General features: G+C 40.9%; 1 protein-coding gene across 1 annotated transcript in view; it reads left to right on the forward strand.

Moving 5' to 3' along the window:
- The window catches only part of ARHGAP39 (Rho GTPase activating protein 39), an 847,370-nt gene that overhangs the window by 320,749 nt on the left and 504,402 nt on the right, over positions 1 to 22,219 (forward strand). Inside the window, 1 exon segment of the mRNA XM_053715434.1 lies at positions 18,263 to 19,658. Within this exon segment, the coding sequence (XP_053571409.1) occupies positions 18,263 to 19,658 (1,396 nt within the window).

Consider the following 22,219-nt stretch of genomic DNA (forward strand, 5'->3'; position numbering starts at 1 on the left):
TGCATGGAAGTAATAGGTTTGATGGTAGCGGCAATGGACATAGTTCCTTTTGCGCGCATTCATCTAAGACCATTACAACTGTGCATGCTCAGTCAGTGGAATGGGGACTATACAGACTTGTCTCCGAAGATACAAGTAAATCAGAGGACCAGAGACTCACTCCGTTGGTGGCTGTCCCTGGACAACCTGTCACAAGGGATGACCTTCCGCAGACCAGAGTGGGTCATTGTCACGACCGACGCCAGTCTGATGGGCTGGGGCGCGGTCTGGGGATCCCTGAAAGCTCAGGGTCTTTGGTCTCGGGAAGAATCTCTTCTACCGATAAATATTCTGGAACTGAGAGCGATATTCAATGCTCTCAAGGCTTGGCCTCAGCTAGCGAAGGCCAAGTTCATACGGTTTCAATCAGACAACATGACGACTGTTGCGTACATCAACCATCAGGGGGGAACAAGGAGTTCCCTGGCGATGGAAGAAGTGACCAAAATCATTCAATGGGCGGAGACTCGCTCCTGCCACCTGTCTGCAATCCACATCCCAGGAGTGGAAAATTGGGAAGCGGATTTTCTGAGTCGTCAGACATTGCATCCGGGGGAGTGGGAACTCCATCCGGAAATCTTTGCCCAAATCACTCAACTGTGGGGCATTCCAGACATGGATCTGATGGCCTCTCGTCAGAACTTCAAGGTTCCTTGCTACGGGTCCAGATCCAGGGATCCCAAGGCGACTCTAGTAGATGCACTAGTAGCACCTTGGACCTTCAAACTAGCTTATGTATTCCCGCCGTTTCCTCTCATCCCCAGGCTGGTAGCCAGGATCCATCAGGAGAGGGCGTCGGTGATCTTGATAGCTCCTGCGTGGCCACGCAGGACTTGGTATGCAGATCTGGTGAATATGTCATCGGCTCCACCATGGAAGCTACCTTTGAGACGAGACCTTCTTGTTCAAGGTCCGTTCGAACATCCGAATCTGGTGTCACTCCAGCTGACTGCTTGGAGATTGAACGCTTGATTTTATCGAAACGAGGGTTCTCAGATTCTGTTATTGATACTCTTGTTCAGGCCAGAAAGCCTGTAACTAGAAAAATTTACCACAAAATATGGAAAAAATATATCTGTTGGTGTGAATCTAAAGGATTCCCCTGGGACAAGGTAAAGATTCCTAAGATTCTATCCTTTCTTCAAGAAGGATTGGAGAAAGGATTATCTGCAAGTTCCTTGAAGGGACAGATTTCTGCCTTGTCTGTGTTACTCCACAAAAAGCTGGCAGCTGTGCCAGATGTTCAAGCCTTTGTTCAGGCTCTGGTTAGAATTAAGCCTGTTTACAAACCTTTGACTCCCCCTTGGAGTCTCAACTTAGTTCTTTCAGTTCTTCAGGGGGTTCCGTTTGAACCCTTACATTCCGTTGATATTAAGTTATTATCTTGGAAAGTTTTGTTTTTGGTTGCAATTTCTTCTGCCAGAAGAGTTTCAGAATTATCTGCTCTGCAGTGTTCTCCTCCTTATCTGGTGTTCCATGCAGATAAGGTGGTTTTACGTACTAAACCTGGTTTTCTTCCAAAAGTTGTTTTCTAACAAAAACATTAACCAGGAGATAGTCGTGCCTTCTTTGTGTCCGAAACCAGTTTCGAAGAAGGAACGTTTGTTGCACAATTTGGATGTTGTTCGCGCTCTAAAATTCTATTTAGATGCTACAAAGGATTTTAGACAAACATCTTCCTTGTTTGTTGTTTATTCTGGTAAAAGGAGAGGTCAAAAAGCAACTTCTACCTCTCTCTCTTTTTGGATTAAAAGCATCATCAGATTGGCTTACGAGACTGCCGGACGGCAGCTTCCTGAAAGAATCACAGCTCAGTCCACTAGGGCTGTGGCTTCCACATGGGCCTTCAAGAACGAGGCTTCTGTTGATCAGATATGTAGGGCAGCGACTTGGTCTTCACTGCACACTTTTTCCAAATTTTACAAGTTTGATACTTTTGCTTCTTCTGAGGCTGTTTTTGGGAGAAAGGTTTTGCAAGCCGTGGTGCCTTCCATTTAGGTGACCTGATTTGCTCCCTCCCTTCATCCGTGTCCTAAAGCTTTGGTATTGGTTCCCACAAGTAAGGATGACGCCGTGGACCGGACACACCTATGTTGGAGAAAACATAATTTATGTTTACCTGATAAATTACTTTCTCCACGGGTGTGTCCGGCCCACGGCCCGCCCTGGTTTTTTAATCAGGTCTGATAATTTATTTTCTTTAACTACAGTCACCACGGTATCATATGGTTTCTCCTATGCAAATATTCCTCCTTAACGTCGGTCGAATGACTGGGGTAGGCGGAGCCTAGGAGGGATCATGTGACCAGCTTTGCTGGGCTCTTTGCCATTTCCTGTTGGGGAAGAGAATATCCCACAAGTAAGGATGACGCCGTGGACCGGACACACCGTTGGAGAAAGTAATTTATCAGGTAAACATAAATTCTGTTTTTTTCTTACCTTCAAAAAATTTGACTCTTCCCTGTGGGCTGTTAGGCTCGCGGGGGCTGAAAATGCTTCATTTTATTGCGTCATTCTTGGCGCGGACTCTTTTGGCGCAAAAATTCTATTTCCGTTTCCGGCGTCATACGTGTCGCCGGAAGTTGCGTCATTTTTTTGACGTTATTTTGCGCCAAAAAATGTCGGCGTTCCGGATGTGGCGTCATTTTTGGCGCCAAAAGCATTTAGGCGCCAAATAATGTGGGCGTCTTATTTGGCGCGAAAAAATATGGGCGTCGCTTTTGTCTCCACATTATTTTAGTCTCATTTTTTATTGCTTCTGGTTTCTAGAAGCTTGTTCTTTGGCATTTTTTCCCATTCCTGAAACTGTCATTTAAGGAATTTGTTCAATTTTGCTTTATATATATGTTGTTTTTTCTCTTACATATTGCAAGATGTCCCACGTTGCATCTGAGTCAGAAGATACTACAGGAAAATCGCTGTCTAGTGCTGAATCTACCAAAGCTAAGTGTATCTGCTGTAAACTTTTGGTAGCTATTCCTCCAGCTGTTGTTTGTATTGATTGTCATGACAAACTTGTTAAAGCAGATAATATTTCCTTTAGTAAAGTACCATTGCCTGTTGCAGTTCCTTCAACATCTAAGGTGCAGAATGTTCCTGATAATATAAGAGATTTTGTTTCTGAATCCATAAAGAAGGCTATGTCTGTTATTTCTCCTTCTAGTAAACGTAAAAAATCTTTTAAAACTTCTCTCCCTACAGATGAATTTTTAAATGAACATCATCATTCTGATTCTGATGACTCCTCTGGTTCAGAGGATTCTGTTTCAGAGGTTGATGCTGATAAATCTTCATATTTATTTAAAATGGAATTTATTCGTTCTTTACTTAAAGAAGTACTAATTGCTTTAGAAATAGAGGATTCTGGTCCTCTTGATACTAATTCTAAACGTTTGGATAAGGTATTTAAAGCTCCTGTGGTTATTCCAGAAGCTTTTCCTGTTCCTAATGCTATTTCTGCAGTAATTTCCAAGGAATGGGATAAATTGGGTAATTCATTTACTCCTTCTAAACGTTTTAAGCATTTATATCCTGTGCCGTCTGACAGATTCGAATTTTGGGACAAGATCCCTAAAGTTGATGGGGCTATTTCTACCCTTGCTAAACGTACTACTATTCCTACGTCAGATGGTACTTCGTTTAAGGATCCTCTAGATAGGAAAATTGAATCCTTTCTAAGAAAAGCTTATCTGTGTTCAGGTAATCTTCTTAGACCTGCTATATCTTTGGCTGATGTTGCTGCAGCTTCAACTTTTTGGTTGGAAACTTTAGCGCAACAAGTAACACATCGTGATTCTCATGATATTATTATTCTTCTTCAGCATGCTAATAATTTTATCTGTGATGCTATTTTTGATATTATCAGAGTTGATGTCAGGTTTATGTCTCTAGCTATTTTAGCTAGAAGAGCTTTATGGCTTAAAACTTGGAATGCTGATATGGCTTCTAAATCAACTTTACTTTCCATTTCTTTCCAGGGTAACAAATTATTTGGTTCTCAGTTGGATTCCATTATTTCAACTGTTACTGGTGGGAAAGGAACTTTTTTACCACAGGATAAAAAATCTAAAGGTAAAAACAGGGCTAATAATCGTTTTCGTTCCTTTCGTTTCAACAAAGAACAAAAGCCTGATCCTTCATCCTCAGGAGCAGTTTCAGTTTGGAAACCATCTCCAGTCTGGAATAAATCCAAGCCAGCTAGAAAGGCAAAGCCTGCTTCTAAGTCCACATGAAGGTGCGGCCCTCATTCCAGCTCAGCTGGTAGGGGGCAGGTTACGTTTTTTCAAGGAAATTTGGATCAATTCTGTTCACAATCTTTGGATTCAGAGCATTGTTTCAGAAGGGTACAGAATTGGTTTCAAGATGAGACCTCCTGCAAAGAGATTTTTTCTTTCCCGTGTCCCAGTAAATCCAGTAAAAGCTCAAGCATTTCTGAAATGTGTTTCAGATCTAGAGTTGACTGGAGTAATTATGCCAGTTCCAGTTCCGGAACAGGGGATGGGGTTTTATTCAAATCTCTTCATTGTACCAAAGAAGGAGAATTCCTTCAGACCAGTTCTGGATCTAAAAATATTGAATCGTTATGTAAGGATACCAACGTTCAAGATGGTAACTGTAAGGACTATCTTGCCTTTTGTTCAGCAAGGGAATTATATGTCCACAATAGATTTACAGGATGCATATCTGCATATTCCGATTCATCCAGATCATTATCAGTTCCTGAGATTCTCTTTTCTGGACAAGCATTACCAGTTTGTGGCTCTGCCGTTTGGCCTAGCTACAGCTCCAAGAATTTTTACAAAGGTTCTCGGTGCCCTTCTGTCTGTAATCAGAGAACAGGGTATTGTGGTATTTCCTTATTTGGACGATATCTTGGTACTTGCTCAGTCTTTACATTTAGCAGAATCTCATACGAATCGACTTGTGTTGTTTCTTCAAGATCATGGTTGGAGGATCAATTTACCAAAAAGTTCTTTGATTCCTCAGACAAGGGTAACCTTTCTGGGTTTCCAGATGGATTCAGTGTCCATGACTCTGTCTTTAACAGACAAGAGACGTCTAAAATTGATTGCAGCTTGTCGAAACCTTCAGTCACAATCATTCCCTTCGGTAGCCTTATGCATGGAAATTCTAGGTCTTATGACTGCTGCATCGGACGCGATCCCCTTTGCTCGTTTTCACATGCGACCTCTTCAGCTCTGTATGCTGAGGCAATGGTGCAAGGATTACACGAAGATATCTCAATTAATATCTTTAAAACCGATTGTTCGACACTCTCTAACATGGTGGACAGATCACCATCGTTTAATTCAGGGGGCTTCTTTTTTGCTTCCGACCTGGACTGTAATTTCAACAGATGCAAGTCTCACAGGTTGGGGAGCTGTGTGGGGATCTCTGACGGCACAAGGAGTTTGGGAATCTCAGGAGGTGAGATTACCGATCAATATTTTGGAACTCCGTGCAATTTTCAGAGCTCTTCAGTTTTGGCCTCTTCTGAAGAGAGAATCGTTCATTTGTTTTCAGACGGACAATGTCACAACTGTGGCATACATCAATCATCAAGGAGGGACTCACAGTCCTCTGGCTATGAAAGAAGTATCTCGACTTTTGGTTTGGGCGGAATCCAGCTCCTGTCTAATCTCTGCGGTTCATATCCCAGGTATAGACAATTGGGAAGCGGATTATCTCAGTCGCCAAACGTTACATCCGGGCGAATGGTATCTTCACCCAGAGGTATTTCTTCACATTGTTCAAATGTGGGAACTTCCAGAAATAGATCTGATGGCGTCCCATCTAAACAAGAAACTTCCCAGGTATCTGTCCAGATCCCGGGATCCTCAGGCGGAGGCAGTGGATGCATTATCACTTCCTTGGAAGTATCATCCTGCCTATATCTTTCCGCCTCTAGTTCTTCTTCCAAGAGTAATCTCCAAGATTCTGAAGGAATGCTCGTTTGTTCTGCTGGGAGCTCCGGCATGGCCTCACAGGTTTTGGTATGCAGATCTTGTCCGGATGGCCTCTTGCCAACCGTGGACTCTTCCGTTAAGACCAGACCTTCTGTCACAAGGTCCTTTTTTCCATCAGGATCTGAAATCCTTAAATTTAAAGGTATGGAGATTGAACGCTTGATTCTTGGTCAAAGAGGTTTCTCTGACTCTGTGATTAATACTATGTTACAGGCTCGTAAATCTGTATCTCGAGAGATATATTATAGAGTCTGGAAGACTTATATTTCTTGGTGTCTTTCTCATCATTTTTCTTGGCATTCTTTTAGAATACCGAGAATTTTACAGTTTCTTCAGGATGGTTTAGATAAGGGTTTGTCCGCAAGTTCTTTGAAAGGACAAATCTCTGCTCTTTCTGTTCTTTTTCACAGAAAGATTGCTATTCTTCCTGATATTCATTGTTTTGTACAAGCTTTGGTTCGTATAAAACCTGTCATTAAGTCAATTTCTCCTCCTTGGAGTTTGAATTTGGTTCTGGGAGCTCTTCAAGCTCCTCCGTTGAACCTATGCATTCATTGGACATTAAATTACTTTCTTGGAAAGTTTTGTTCCTTTTGGCCATCTCTTCTGCCAGAAGAGTTTCTGAATTATCTGCTCTTTCTTGTGAGTCTCCTTTTCTGATTTTTCATCAGGATAAGGCGGTGTTGCGAACTTCTTTTGAATTTTTACCTAAAGTTGTGAATTCCAACAACATTAGTAGAGAAATTGTGGTTCCTTCATTATGTCCTAATCCTAAGAATTCTAAGGAGAAATCGTTGCATTCTTTGGATGTTGTTAGAGCTTTGAAATATTATGTTGAAGCTACGAAATCTTTCCGTAAGACTTCTAGTCTATTTGTTATCTTTTCCGGTTCTAGAAAAGGCCAGAAAGCTTCTGCCATTTCTTTGGCATCTTGGTTGAAATCTTTAATTCATCTTGCTTATGTTGAGTCGGGTAAAACTCCGCCTCAGAGAATTACAGCTCATTCTACTAGGTCAGTTTCTACTTCCTGGGCGTTTAGGAATGAAGCTTCGGTTGACCAGATTTGCAAAGCAGCAACTTGGTCCTCTTTGCATACGTTTACTAAATTCTACCATTTTGATGTATTTTCTTCTTCTGAAGCAGTTTTTGGTAGAAAAGTACTTCAGGCAGCGGTTTCAGTTTGAATCTTCTGCTTATGTTTTTCGTTAAACTTTATTTTGGGTGTGGATTATTTTCAGCAGGAATTGGCTGTCTTTATTTTATCCCTCCCTCTCTAGTGACTCTTGTGTGGAAAGATCCACATCTTGGGTAGTCATTATCCCATACGTCACTAGCTCATGGACTCTTGCTAATTACATGAAAGAAAACATAATTTATGTAAGAACTTACCTGATAAATTAATTTCTTTCATATTAGCAAAAGTCCATGAGGCCCGCCCTTTTTTTGTGGTGGTTATGATTTTGTATAAAGCACAATTTATTCCAATTCCTTATTTTATATGCTTTCGCACTTTATCACCCCACTTCTTGGCTATTCGTTAAACTGAATTGTGGGTGTGGCGAGGGGTGTATTTATAGGCATTTTGAGGTTTGGGAAACTTTGCCCCTCCTGGTAGGAATGTATATCCCATACGTCACTAGCTCATGGACTCTTGCTAATATGAAAGAAATGAATTTATCAGGTAAGTTCTTACATAAATTATGTTTTTCGTACCTTTTAAAAACTTCAGGGCAGGTGTGGCATCCTCTTCCTCTAAGGCAAAACAAGAGGGAATTTTTGCTCAGTCCAAGGCGGTCTGGAGACAATCGGACCTGGAACAAAGATAAGCAGGCCAAGGAGCCTGCTGCTGCCTCTAAGGCAGCATGAAGGAACGGACCCCTATCCGGTAACGGATCCTATAGGGAGCAGACTTTCATTCTTTGCCCAGGCATGGGCAAGAGATGCCCAGGATCCCTAGGCATTGGAATTTATATCCCAGAGATATCTTCTGGATTTCAAAGATTCCCCCCCAAAAAAAGGGGAGATTTCGCCTTTCACAATTATCTGCAAACCAGATAAAGAAGGAGGCATTCTTACATTGTGTACGAGATCCATCCAGTTCCAAGAGAGGAACAGGGACAGAGTTTTTACTCAAATCTGTTTGTGGTTCCCAAGGAGAGGGAACCTTCAGACCTATTTTGGATCTAAAGATCTTAAACAAATTCCTCAGAATTCCGTCATTTAAGATGGAAACTATTCGTACCATCTTAACTATGATCCAGGAGAGTCAATAGAGGACTACAATGGATTTGAAGGATGCTTATCCTCACATTGTGATGCATAAAGATCACCATCGTTTTTCAGGTTTGCCTTTCTAGACAGGCATTACCAGTTTGTAGCTCTTTCCTTTGGGATATCTACAGCCCCAAGAATCTTTATGGAGGTTCTGGGGTCGCTTGGCGGTCCTTAGACCGCGGGGCATAGAAGTGGCCCCTTATTTAGACGACATCCTGATACAGGCGTCAAACATCCAAATTGCCCAGTCTCATACGGACGTAGTACTGGCATTTCTGAGATCACATGGGTGGAAAGTGAACAAGGAAAGAGTTCTCTATCCCCCATCTCAAGGGTTTCCCTCCTAGGGACTCTGATAGATTCTGTAGAAATGAAAATTTACCTGACGGAGTCCAGGTTGTCAAAGTTTCTAAATTTGTGCCGTGTTTTTTTTTTTTTTCATCCCATCCGCGCCTTTCGGTGGCTCAGTACATGAATGAAATCGGCTTAATGGTAGCGGCAAGGGACATAGTACCGTTTGCACGTCTACATTTCAGACCGCTGCAACTATGCATGCTCAGTCAGAGGAACGGGGATTACACAGATTTGTCCCCCTGTTAAACCTGGACCAAGAGACCAGAGATTCTCTTCTCTGGTGACTATGTCGGGTCCATCTGTCCAAGGGTATGACCTTCCGCTGGTCAGATGGGACAATTGTTACAATAGATGCCAGCCTTTTAGGTTGGGATGCAGTCTGGAACTCCCTGAAGGCTCAGGGATAGTGGACTTAGGAGGAGACCCTCCTTCTAATAAAAATTCTGGAACTGGGAGTGATATTCCATGCTCTTCAGACTTGGCCTCAGTTAGCAACTCTGAGGTACATCATACTCAGTCGGACAATATACACGACTGTGGCTTACATCAGCCATCAAGGGGGAACAGAAGTTCCCTAGCGATGTTAGAAGTCTTACAATAATTCACTGGACAGAGACTCACTCTTGTCTATCAGCTATCCATATCCCAGGTGTTGAGAACTGGGAGGTGGATTTTCTAAGTTGTCAGACTTTTCTTCCGGGGGAGTGGGATTTCCTCCGGAGGTCAAGACCAAACAGGAGAGGGCTTTGGTGTTTTTGACAGCGCCTGCGTAGCCACACAGGACCTGGTATGCAGATCTGGTGGACATGTCATCCTTTCCATCACGGTCTCTGCTTCAGAGACAGGTCCCTCTACCTCAGGGTCCTTTCAACCATCTAAATAGAATCAATCTGAGATGGACTGCCTGGAGACTGAACGCTTGATGTTATCAAAGCATGGCTTCTCCGAGTCAGTCATTGATACCTTAATTACAGACATGAAAGCCTGTCTCTAGGAAAATTGAACATAGATATGGTGTAAATATCTGATTGTTATGAATCCAAGGGTTACTCATGGAGTAAAGTCTGGATTCCCAGGATATTATCTTTTCTCCAAGATGTTTTTGAGAAAGGGTTGTCAGCTAATTCCTTAAAAGGGACAGATTTTTACTCTGTCTATTTTTTTGCACAAGCGTCTGGCAGGTATTCTAGACGTTCAGGGCTTTGTTAGATCCAAGCCTGTGTTTTAAAACTGTTGCTCCGCCATGGAGCTTAAACCTGATTCTTAAGGTTCTTCAAGAAGTTCCGTTTGAACCTTTTTTGTTCCATAGATATCAATCTTTATCTTGGAAAGTTCCTTTTGGGTAGCTAATTCCTCGACTCGTAGAGTCTCCAAGTTATCTGTGTTACAATGTGATTCTCCTTATCTGGTCCTTCGTACGGATAAGGTAGTCCTGCGTACCAACCTGGGTTTTTTCCTAAGGTGGTATCTAACAAGTACATCACTCAAGAGATAGTTGTTCCATGCTTGTATCCTAATCCTTCCTCAAAGAAGGAACGTCTATTACACAATATTGGACGTGGTTTGTGCTTTAAAGTTTTACTTACAAGCTACTACAGTTTTCATCAAACGTTCACCTTGTTTGTTGTCTATTCTGGACAGAGGAGAGGTCAAAAGACTTCAGCAGCCTCTCTGTCTTTTTGGTTAAAAAGCATAATTCATTTAGCTTATGAGACTGCTGGACAGCAGCCTCCTGAAGGGATTACAGCTCATTCTACTAGAGCTGTGTTTTTCACTTGGGCCTTTTTTAAATGTGGCTTCTGTTGAACAGATTTACAAGACGGAGTCTTGGTCTGCGCTTCATACTTTTCAAATTTAACAAATTTGATACCTTGCTTCTTCGGAGGCTATTTTTGGGAGAAAGGGTTTTTTACAGGCAGTGGTAACTTCCGTTTAAGTACCTGCCTTGTCCCTCCCATCATCCGTGTACTTTAGCTTTGGTATTGGTATTCCATAAGTAATGGATGATCCGTGGACTGGATACACTTAACAAGAGAAAACATAATTTATGCTTACCTGATAAATTTATTTCTCTTGTAGTGTATCCAGTCCACGGCCCGCCCTGTCACTTTAAGGCAGGTAATTTTTTCATTTGAACTACAGTCACCACTGCACCCTATGGTTTTTCCTTTCTCTGCATGTTTTCGGTCGAATGACTGAATATGGCAGTTAGGGGAGGAGCTATATAGCAGCTTTGCTGTGGGTGGACTCTTGCAGCTTCCTGTTGGGAAGGAGAATATATTCCATAAGTAATGGATGATCCGTGGACTGGATACACTACAAGAGAAATAAATTTATCAGGTAAGCATAAATTATGTTTTTTGACGTTTTTGCGCCAAAAGTGTCGGCGTTACCGGATGTGGCGTCATTTTTGTCTCTAAAAGCATTAGGCGCCAAATAATGTGGGCGTCTTTTTTGTCGCTAAAAAATATGGGCGTCATTATTGTCTCCACATTATTTAAGTCTGATTGTTTATTTGCTTCTGGTTGCTAGAAGCTTGTTCACTGGCATTTTTTCCCATTCCTGAAACTATAATTTTAAGGAATTGAGGCAAGATGTCTCAGATTGACCCTGAATCAGAAGATACTTCTGGAAAATCGCTGCCTGATGCTGGATCTACCAAAGTTAAGTGTATTTGCTGTAAACGTGTGGTATCTGTTCCTCCGGCTGTTGTTTGTAATGAATGTCATGACAAACTTGTTAATGCAGATAATATTTCCTTTAGTAATGTTCCATTACCTGTTGCTGTTCCATCAACATCTAATACTCAGGGTGTTCCTGTTAACATAAGAAATTTTGTTTCTAAATCTATTAAGAAGGCTATGTCTGTTATTCCTCCTTCTAGTAAACGTAAAAGGTCTTTTAAAACTTCTAATTTTTCAGATGAATTTTTAAATGAACGTCATCATTCTGATTCTGATAATGATTCCTCTGGTTCAGAGGATTCTGTCTCAGAGGTTGATACTGATAAAACTTCATATTTATTCAAAATGAAATTTATTCGTTCTTTACTTAAAGAAGTCTTAATTGCATTAGAAATAGAGGAATCTGGTCCTCTTGATACTAAATCTAAACGTTTAAATAAGGTTTTTAAATCTCCTGTAGTTATTCCAGAAGTTTTTCCTGTCCCTGATGCTATTTCTGAAGTAATTTCCAGGGAATGGAATAATTTGGGTAATTCATTTACTCCTTCTAAACGTTTTAAGCAATTATATCCTGTGCCATCTGACAGATTAGAGTTTTGGGACAAAATCCCTAAGGTTGATGGGGCTATCTCTACTCTTGCTAAACGTACTACTATTCCTACGGCAGATAGTACTTCCTTTAAGGATCCTTTAGATAGGAAAATTGAATCCTTTCTAAAAAAAGCTTACTTATGTTCAGGTAATCTTCTTAGACCTGCTATATCTTTAGCGGATGTTGCTGCAGCTTCAACTTTCTGGTTGGAAGCTTTAGCGCAACAAGTAACAGATCATAATTCCCATAGCATTGTTAATCTTCTTCAACATGCTAATAATTTTATTTGTGATGCTATCTTTGATATCATTAGGGTTGATGTCAGGTATATGTCTTTAGCTATTTTAGCTAGAAGAGCTTTATGGCTTAAAACTTGGAATGCTGATATGTCTTCTAAGTCAACTTTGCTTTCCCTTTCTTTCCAGGGTAATAAATTATTTGGTTCACAGTTGGATTCTATTATTTCAACTGTTACTGGGGGGAAAGGAACTTTTTTACCACAGGATAAAAAATCTAAAGGTAAATTTAGGTCTACTAATCGTTTTCGTTCCTTTCGTCACAATAAGGAACAAAAGCCTGATCCTTTCCCTACAGGAGCGGTATCAGTTTGGAAACCATCTGGAATAAATCCAAGCCTTTTAGAAAGCCAAAGCCAGCTCCCAATTCAACATGAAGGTGCGGCCCTCATTCCAGCCCAGCTGGTAGGGGGCAGATTACGATTTTTCAAAGAAATTTGGATCAATTCGATTCACAATCTTTGGATTCAGAACATTGTTTCACAAGGGTACAGAATAGGCTTCAAGATAAGGCCTCCTGCAAGGAGATTTTTTCTTTCCCGTGTCCCAGTAAATCCAGTGAAGGCTCAAGCATTTCTGAAATGTGTTTCAGATCTAGAGTTGGCTGGAGTAATTATGCCAGTTCCAATTCTGGAACAGGGGCTGGGGTTTTACTCAAATCTCTTCATTGTACCAAAGAAGGATAATTCCTTCAGACCAGTTCTGGATTTAAAAATATTGAATCGTTATGTAAGGATACCAACATTCAAAATGGTAACTATAAGGACTATTCTGCCTTTTGTTCAGCAAGGGCATTATATGTCCACAATAGATTTACAAGATGCATATCTGCATATTCCGATTCATCCAGATCACTATCAGTTTCTGAGATTCTCTTTCCTAGACAAGCATTACCAGTTTGTGGCTCTGCCGTTTGGCCTAGCAACAGCTCCAAGGATTTTTACAAAGGTTCTCTGTGCCCTTCTGTCTGTAATCAGAGAACAGGGTATTGTGGTATTTCCTTATTTGGACGATATCTTGGTACTTGCTCAGTCTTCACATTTAGCAGAATCTCATACGAATCGACTTGTATTGTTTCTTCGAGAACATGGTTGGAGGATCAATTTACCAAAGAGTTCGTTGATTCCTCAGACAAGGGTAACCTTTTTAGGTTTCCAGATAGATTCAGTGTCCATGACTCTGTCTCTGACGGACAAGAGACGTCTGAAATTGGTTTCAGCTTGTCGAAACCTTCAGTCTCAATCATTCCCTTCGGTAGCCTTATGCATGGAAATTCTAGGTCTTATGACTGCTGCATCGGACGCGATCCCCTTTGCTCGTTTTCACATGCGACCTCTTCAGCTCTGTATGCTGAACCAGTGGTGCAGGGATTATACAAAGATATCTCAATTAATATCTTTAAAACCGATTGTACGACACTCCCTGACGTGGTGGACAGACCACCATCGTTTAGTTCAGGGGGCTTCTTTTGTTCTTCCGACCTGGACTGTGATTTCAACAGATGCAAGTCTGACAGGTTGGGGAGCTGTTTGGGGGTCTCTGACAGCACAAGGGGTTTGGGAATCTCAGGAGGCGAGATTACCAATCAACATTTTGGAACTCCGTGCAATTTTCAGAGCTCTTCAGTAATGGCCTCTTCTGAAGAGAGTCATTCATTTGTTTTCAGACGGACAATGTCACGACCATGGCATATGTCAATCATCAAGGAGGGACTCACAGTCCTCTGGCTATGAAAGAAGTATCTCGAATACTGGTATGGGCGGAATCCAGCTCCTGTCTAATTTCTGCGGTTCATATCCCAGGTATAGACAATTGGGAAGCGGATTATCTCAGTCGCCAAACGTTACATCCGGGCGAATGGTCTCTTCACCCAGAGGTATTTCTTCAGATTGTTCAAATGTGGGGACTTCCAGAAATAGATCTGATGGCTTCTCATCTAAACAAGAAGCTTCCCAGGTATCTGTCCAGATCCAGGGATCCTCAGGCAGAAGCAGTGGATGCATTGTCACTTCCTTGGAAGTATCATCCTGCCAATATCTTTCCGCCTCTAGTTCTTCTTCCAAGAGTGATTTCCAAGATTCTAAAGGAGCGTTCGTTTGTTCTGCTGGTGGCTCCAGCATGGCCTCACAGGTTTTGGTATGCGGATCTTGTCCGGATGGCTACTTGCCAACCGTGGACTCTTCCGTTAAGACCAGACCTTCTATCGCAAGGTCCTTTTTTCCATCAGGATCTCAAATCCTTAAATTTGAAGGTATGGAGATTGAACGCTTGATTCTCAGTCATAGAGGTTTCTCTGACTCTGTGATTAATACTATGTTACAGGCTCGTAAATCTGTATCTAGGAAGATATATTATCGAGTCTGGAAGATTTACATTTCTTGGTGTTTTTCTCATCATTTTTCTTGGCATTCTTTTAGAATTCCTAGAATTCTACAGTTTCTTCAGGATGGTTTGGATAAAGGTTTGTCTGCAAGTTCCTTGAAAGGACAAATCTCTGCTCTTTCTGTTCTTTTTCACAGAAAGATTGCTAGTCTTCCTGATATTCATTGTTTTGTACAGGATTTGGTTCGTATGAAACCTGTTATTAAATCAATTTCTCCTCCTTGGAGTTTGAATTTGGTTCTGGGGGCTCTTCAAGCTCCTCCGTTTGAACCTATGCATTCGCTGGACATTAAATTACTTTCTTGGAAAGTTTTGTTTCTTTTGGCCATCTCTTCTGCTAGAAGAGTTTCTGAATTATCTGCTCTTTCTTGTGAGTCTCCTTTTCTGATTTTTCATCAGGATAAGGCGGTGTTGCGAACTTCTTTTAAATTTTTACCTAAGGTTGTGAATTCTAACAACATTAGTAGAGAAATTGTGGTTCCTTCATTGTGTCCTAATCCTAAGAATTCTAAGGAAAGGTCGTTGCATTCTTTGGATGTAGTTAGAGCTTTGAAATATTATGTTGAAGCTACTAAAGATTTCCGAAAGACTTCTAGTCTATTTGTTATCTTTTCTGGTTCTAGGAAAGGTCAGAAGGCTTCTGCCATTTCCTTGGCATCTTGGTTAAAGTCTTTGATTCATCATGCTTATGTTGAGTCGGGTAGATCTCTGCCTCAAAGGATTACAGCTCATTCGACTAGGTCAGTCTCTACTTCCTGGGCATTTAAGAATGAAGCTTCGGTTGATCAGATTTCCAAAGCAGCAACTTGGTCTTCTTTGCATACTTTTACTAAATTCTACCATTTTGATGTGTTTTCTTCTTCTGAAGCAGTTTTTGGTAGAAAAGTACTTCAGGCAGCTGTTTCAGTTTGATTATTCTGCTTATCATTTCAGTTTTTTTCATTATAAGATTTAAACTTTATTTTGGGTGTGGATTATTTTCAGCAGGAATTGGCTGTCTTTATTTTATCCCTCCCTCTCTAGTGACTCTTGCGTGGGAGATCCACATCTTGGGTATTCATTATCCCATACGTCACTAGCTCATGGACTCTTGCTAATTACATGAAAGAAAACATAATTTATGTAAGAACTTACCTGATAGATTCATTTCTTTCATATTAGCAAGAGTCCATGAGGCCCACCCTTTTTGTGGTGGTTATGTTTTTTTTGTATAAAGCACAATTATTCCAATTCCTTATTTTTTATGCTTTCACACTTTTTTCTTATCACCCCACTTCTTGGCTATTCGTTAAACTGATTTGTGGGTCTGGTGAGGGGTGTATTTGTAGGCATTTTGAGGTTTGGGAAACTTTGCCCCTCCTGGTAGGAATGTATATCCCATACGTCACTAGCTCATGGACTCTTGCTAATATGAAAGAAATGAATTTATCAGGTAAGTTCTTACATAAATTATGTTTTTACTGCCAAATGCAATGAAATAAATTAACTTGCAGCTGTGCACCACACTTTTATTGTTCCTGGCAGTGAAGGGGTTACTCAGGTAGCTTATAAGGTTAATTTTAGCAGTATTGTAGAAGTTACCCCCTGCCCCCCCCCCCCCCCACACACACACTCATCACCACCATGTTAGGTACTTGCAGACAGTCTGCATTTTGGGCACCCGCCCGCCTCCCGCTTTCCCTCCCACACCCCTGTCACTGTCATTAGCGTTCTGGCATCTGCCTTCATTTGGAGCCAGAGCACCAGTCGCGCTCCGTTTCCATATGCAGACAGATGCCTGCAGCTCTGGAACACCAGCTCTCGGCTGTCACTTCTGTAGCTTCCTGAAGCTGCAACGTGTGTGTGTGTGTATATATATATATATATACATACACACACAAACTCACAGTTTTCAGAGGTACAATACCAAGAATATGTGATATTATGTTCTAGACAGAAACAGGCCCAAACTAATCTTATAGAAACCTCTGGGAGAGTGGGACATTGTGAATGGATTCATATAGCTATAAATACACAGCTATAAATACACAGCTATAAATACACAGCCTCATCCTATATGATGCTACATGATTAAAAACCATTGGATTATAATGTATCTTAAATAGAAAATTATCTTAAGATAGATTGTTCCACAAAAAGCATTTTATTTGAAAAAAAATAAATAAATCCTATTTAAATCCCAAAAATCTGATATAAATAAAAAAATAAAAAATCTGATTTAAAAAAATCATTGATTTTTATCCACCCTGTTAGAAACACACTCAAAGGGGCCGATTTATAAAAAGACCGCTGCTCCATAACTTGTCTACCTGCTCTGAGGCCACGGACAGAAATCATCCCGATCAAATATGATCGTGTTGATTGACACCCCCTGCTAGCAGGCGATTGGTCATGAATCTGCAGTGGGAAGCATTGCAGGTTACAAGAACTGCTGGTGCAATGATAAATGCCGACAGCGGACATGATATGCTACACCGTATCATGTCCGCTCGCACTATGATAAATATACCCCTAAGTGGTGTTGATTTAACTCTTTATTTAAATGGGCATAACATTTAATAGAATGAACAGCTGTTCAATTTGAAGAGATTTTCTTTTTAATTTGACACCGCTTTGGCTATATATTAGAAAAGGTACTTGAAATAGTGTAAACGTCGCTCTCCTCATCTTGAACAGTAGGTCTGCTAGTATTTCTGGTTTTATATCCATTTAATATGTAAGTCAGCACAGAAATAGTAAAACCATGGCATTGTGCAGTGTTATACTCCCCAAGGCAGAACATCCTTTGATCTGTGACGTCATCACAGAAAAGGCAGCATGTCTGCAAAAAGAATGTGATAGTACATGCAGAAACTGTTAGCACTTTTATTTTGTAGTACTGCTCAACATTAGACTGTTCTCTTTAAACAGAGCTTTGCTCTGGCTGCATTGTGTAAGTTTTCCTTAATCCTTAATGACCCTTAATAACCCTGTACGGCACTGGTCTTTGAATGGGTATTGATTTTTTGATAGCACTGTAGCACTGTCTGATAGGATGCCTGCAGCAGGGAGAGGGGTCATATCACTTAGATCCTGCCGCTTGCGGTGAGACCTGCTCTATTATGGCCTAAAAAACCCTTAATGACCTGCGACATACAGGGTACTTCATGGTTGTTATAGGGTTAACACAGTGGATCCAGAGCAAAAGTGCTGCATGAAGATTATTCAACCATGCTCCCTTATTTTTCCTGGTCTGCAAAGCTGTGACTTCTGAATATAAGACGTTCTTGTGAGCAATGCACCTTTTTATCACTGCATTTCTACCTTGTGATGTTAGACCAAGAGAAAAGAGAAAATGAAACAAATTTTTTGAAGAGACATTTTAAAAAACTTCTTTTTTTGTTTGCAATTAATTTGCAATGCAATTTTTAACTTCTGCACTATATTATAAAACTTTTAAAATTGCTTTAATATTCAGTTAATCAACACATTGCAAATGATCTGGTACCTTAGTACTGCTGCCTAATTTCAAATTGAACTGCAGAAAAATGTTTGCTAAAAAAATCTCATCACAGAATGCGAGAAAAGTTCTGCCTCTGGGATTATACTTTTAGATACTGGTTTTAAAGGGCTTCTTATTAAATATATGTTTAATATGTATCTATATATTTATTTATCTATTTATTTATTTTTCAGAACTTCATCGTTAAGATGGAATTCAGGCACCAAAGAGAGAATGCTGATAAAAGTGACAGACCGAGAGCCCAGCTTCCTTATGCATCAAGGAAATGGATATAGTACTGACACTACCCAAAGTACACGCTCAAGAAGAACATCCAGCGGGCAGCCTTCTCCTGTATTACAAACATTCTCTGTGGACACAGATAACGCAGTCTTTTTTTCTGAGAGAAAGCAGTCACCTTACTTAAAAAGAGCAGATCATGTTGGAACATGCTCACCGCTTCTTGGAAGGGGAGAATCTTTCTGTACTCTTCAATCTCAACATAGAAAGCACTCCAATGAGTCACAGCCATCTTCTCCTCGCTATGCCTATGAGCCCCCACTCTATGAGGAGCCTCCAATGGAGTATCAAGCTCCAATATATGATGAACCCCCAATGGAAATGCAGTTTGATGCCAGTGGAAATTACAGAGCTATGTCCCCTCAGAAATCTCCTATTCGCAAGCCACAACCTTTTCTTCAGTCTCCCAAACAACCTTCTAATTCTCCGTACCAGCAGCTAGTGCTTACCAAACAGAAGTGTTCTGACCGGTACATGAGCCTAGATTACAGCCCTGCAGGCAAAGAATATGTGAGGCAACTAGTTTATGTTGAACAGTCAGGTTCTAGTCCAAAGATGAAAGCTGGCATGAGACATAAGTATACCCCTAATACTATTGGTGGGTCATACTCATTGCAACATAGCCCACCTTACATGAGGGAACAGCGCCTGGAAGTTAAATCAGGGGACTACAGCAGCATGGAAGGTTGTGATAGTCGACATAGTCAACAAATTAATCCGTTTCATGGAGATGATTCCATGTCTTGGTCTAGTCAACAGGATTCTCTGTCATCAACAAGCTATTCTCCCAGCACAAGAAAAAGGAAAAGCAGAAAACCTTCTTTATCCTTGGAGCCTAACACAACACCATGTGAGGGCTCTGTGGAGAGGGAGCCTCTGAATGAGCAGGTAATGGTGGAAGAAAGGCCTTCATCCATGCCTAACAGGCCTCTGATGAGCCGAACAGAAAGCCGCTCATCGGAGGCTGATCGTGGATCTACTGAAGCGTTCATGGCTCAAGCCAGATTAGCCTGGGAAGCTCAGCAAGCACACTTTCACATGAAACAAAGAAGCAGCTGGGACTCACAAAAAGATGGCTCTGGGTATGAGAGTGACGGCGCTGTGCCGTTGCCAATGCCAGGTCCAGTTGTCCGAGCGTTCAGTGAGGATGAGGCTCTTGCTCAGCAGGATAGCAAACACTGGAAAAGAAGCAACTTTGAAAAACTTGGGTTTCCTCAAATACTTCTGGAAAAAAGTGTTTCAGTTCAGACAAACCTGGCATCTCCAGAACCGTATTTGCATCCATCTCAGGTAATCAGTCTAAATCATTACCTAATGTACTATGAGCTGATTGCTGTTGCTTAGCTCGTAGATAGGCTCAAGTGATAATTTTTAAATTTACATTAAAGGGACACTGAACCGAAATATTTTCATTCTTGATTCAGAAAGAGCAGCAACTTTAAGCAACTTTCTAATTTACTCCTATTATCAAATTTTCTTCGTTCTCTTGGTATCTTTATTTGATACAGCAGGAATGTAAGCTTAGGAGCCAGCCCATTTTTGGTTCAGAACACTGAATAGCGCTTGCTGATTGGTGGGTATATTTAGCCACCAATCAGCAAGCTGTACGCAGGTGCTGAACCAAAGATGGGCCGGCCCCTAAGCTTACATTCCTGCCTTTTTCAAATAACGATACCATGAGAACAAATAAAAAATGATAATAGGAGTAAATTAGAAAGTTGCTTAAAATTGCTGCTCTTTCTGAATCAAGAAAGAAAAAATTGGGTTCAGTTTTCCTTTAATGACATATTTAATACAAAGACAGTATATTAACAAGCAGTCAAGAACTGTACTGCAAAATATAAATGTGTTAAAAGTGTTACAGCTGTTATTTTGTTGTTAGATTTTGCATTGTTTTCACCCTAGGGACACGTTCCTCATCAGTCTTCAGGGGATGCTATATAGTAGAGCACTGTGTCATAAGTTGCAGGATGCACTACAGCCTCTGAGTCAGTTAAAGAAAAGCAGACAGAATAATGAAAGTGTTTGTTAATGACTCGATAACATTTGTTTTGGGTTTGCTTTGAAATTCTCATTATTGGTCCAATTATCAAAACCACGTCAGCATGGAGAGAACTCTATGAGCATTATATTGTAATTTATTTTTAAAGACACGATGAGTCCACGGATCATCATCCTTACTTGTGGGATTTCACCTCCTGGTCAGCAGGAGGAGGCAAAGAGCACCACAGCAGAGCTGCTCTATATAGCTCCTCCCACTCCAGTCATTCTCTTTGCCTATGTTAGTGATAAGAAGAGGTAAAAGTGAGGTGTTAGATTAGATTCTTCAATCAAGAGTTTATTATTTTTAAAGAAGTACAAAATTGTGCTGCTTTGTTCTAGGGTGTAGCCGTAGTCCATATCAGTCTCTTCAGTAGAGCTTTGGTGGCTTTAAAGCAATGGGAACTGGTGGGACATAATTCTCCCATACATTTATGCTTCCCTAATCCTGATAGCCTAAGCAAAGTTAACTCAGGCTTCATAATTTTCCACAGGGCTATGGGAGGGAGAGGACCTCTTAATGGGACATTAAAGTGATGGTAAAGTCATCTGTTGTGCAGTACATAATCCTTTTTCTTTTACCTTAACTAGCACATCGATGTGCTTATATAAATAAAAACAATTTATTCACTCTGTAATGATGATTTTATTTCCCCTCCGTAGAGTTTTTTAAACAGCCTCTCTATAATTTTTTCACCGGTGCAGCTTTGATTGACAACGCTTTTAGCCAATCATCAGCTCACCATGCGCCCTATGTAAAATATGAACCGCACGCTCCCGGCATCTACACTAACTCTTTGCTACTTACTGCGCATGCGCACTTCTTACGCTAACTGCGCATTGCTATCTGAGAATACTCAGCTCCTGGTTTTAGCCAATGTAAGTAAACAGTAAGGGGCCTAGTTATCAAGCCGTCTACTTTTCTGGCTTCGCCGGCCCAATACGTCCGCCTAAGCTCGCCTACCTTCGCCGCCGCGGACCTTGAATACGTTCGCCTAAGTTATCAAATAAAGCTGTCAAAAAGCCGCGGGGCGATGAGCAGCGGACTGTGACAGTTCTCACTCATCCGATCTCGCTGCCCTTCGGCTTTTTCCCAGCTTTATTGCTAGCCTGTCACTAAGCACTCACACTAAACTACACTGTTCTACCCCCTATACCGGCGCCCCCGGAGCCCCCCGCAACTAAATAAAGTTACTAACCCCTAAACCGCCGCTCCTAGACCCCGCCGCAAGTCTTATAAATGTATTAACCCCTAAACCGCCGCTCCCGGACACCGCTGCCACCTACAGTATACCTAGTAACCCCTATCCTGCCCCCCCTACACCGTCGCCACCTATAATAAATGTATTAACCCCTATCCTGCCCCCCACTACGCCGCCGCCGCCACTGTAATAAAATTATTAACCCCTAAACCTAAGTCTAACCCTAACCCTAACGCCCCCCTAACTTAAATATTAATTAAATAAATCTAAATAAATTAACTCTTATTAACTAAATGAATCCTATTTAAAACTAAATACTTACCTGTAAAATAAACCCTAATATAGCTACAATATAAATAATAATTATATTCTAGCTATCTTAGGATTTATTTTTATTTTACAGGTACCTTTCAATTTATTTTAACTAGGTACAATAGCTATTAAATAGTTATTAACTATTTAATAGCTTACCTAGCTAAAAGAAACTGAAATTTACCTGTAAAATAAATCCTAACCTAAGTTACAATTACACCTAACACTACACTATACTTTAATAAATTATTCCTATTTAAAAATAAATACTTACCTGTAAAATAAACCCTAAGATAG

Source organism: Bombina bombina, chromosome 5 (genome assembly GCF_027579735.1).
Source record: "Bombina bombina isolate aBomBom1 chromosome 5, aBomBom1.pri, whole genome shotgun sequence".
Lineage (NCBI taxonomy): Eukaryota > Metazoa > Chordata > Amphibia > Anura > Bombinatoridae > Bombina > Bombina bombina.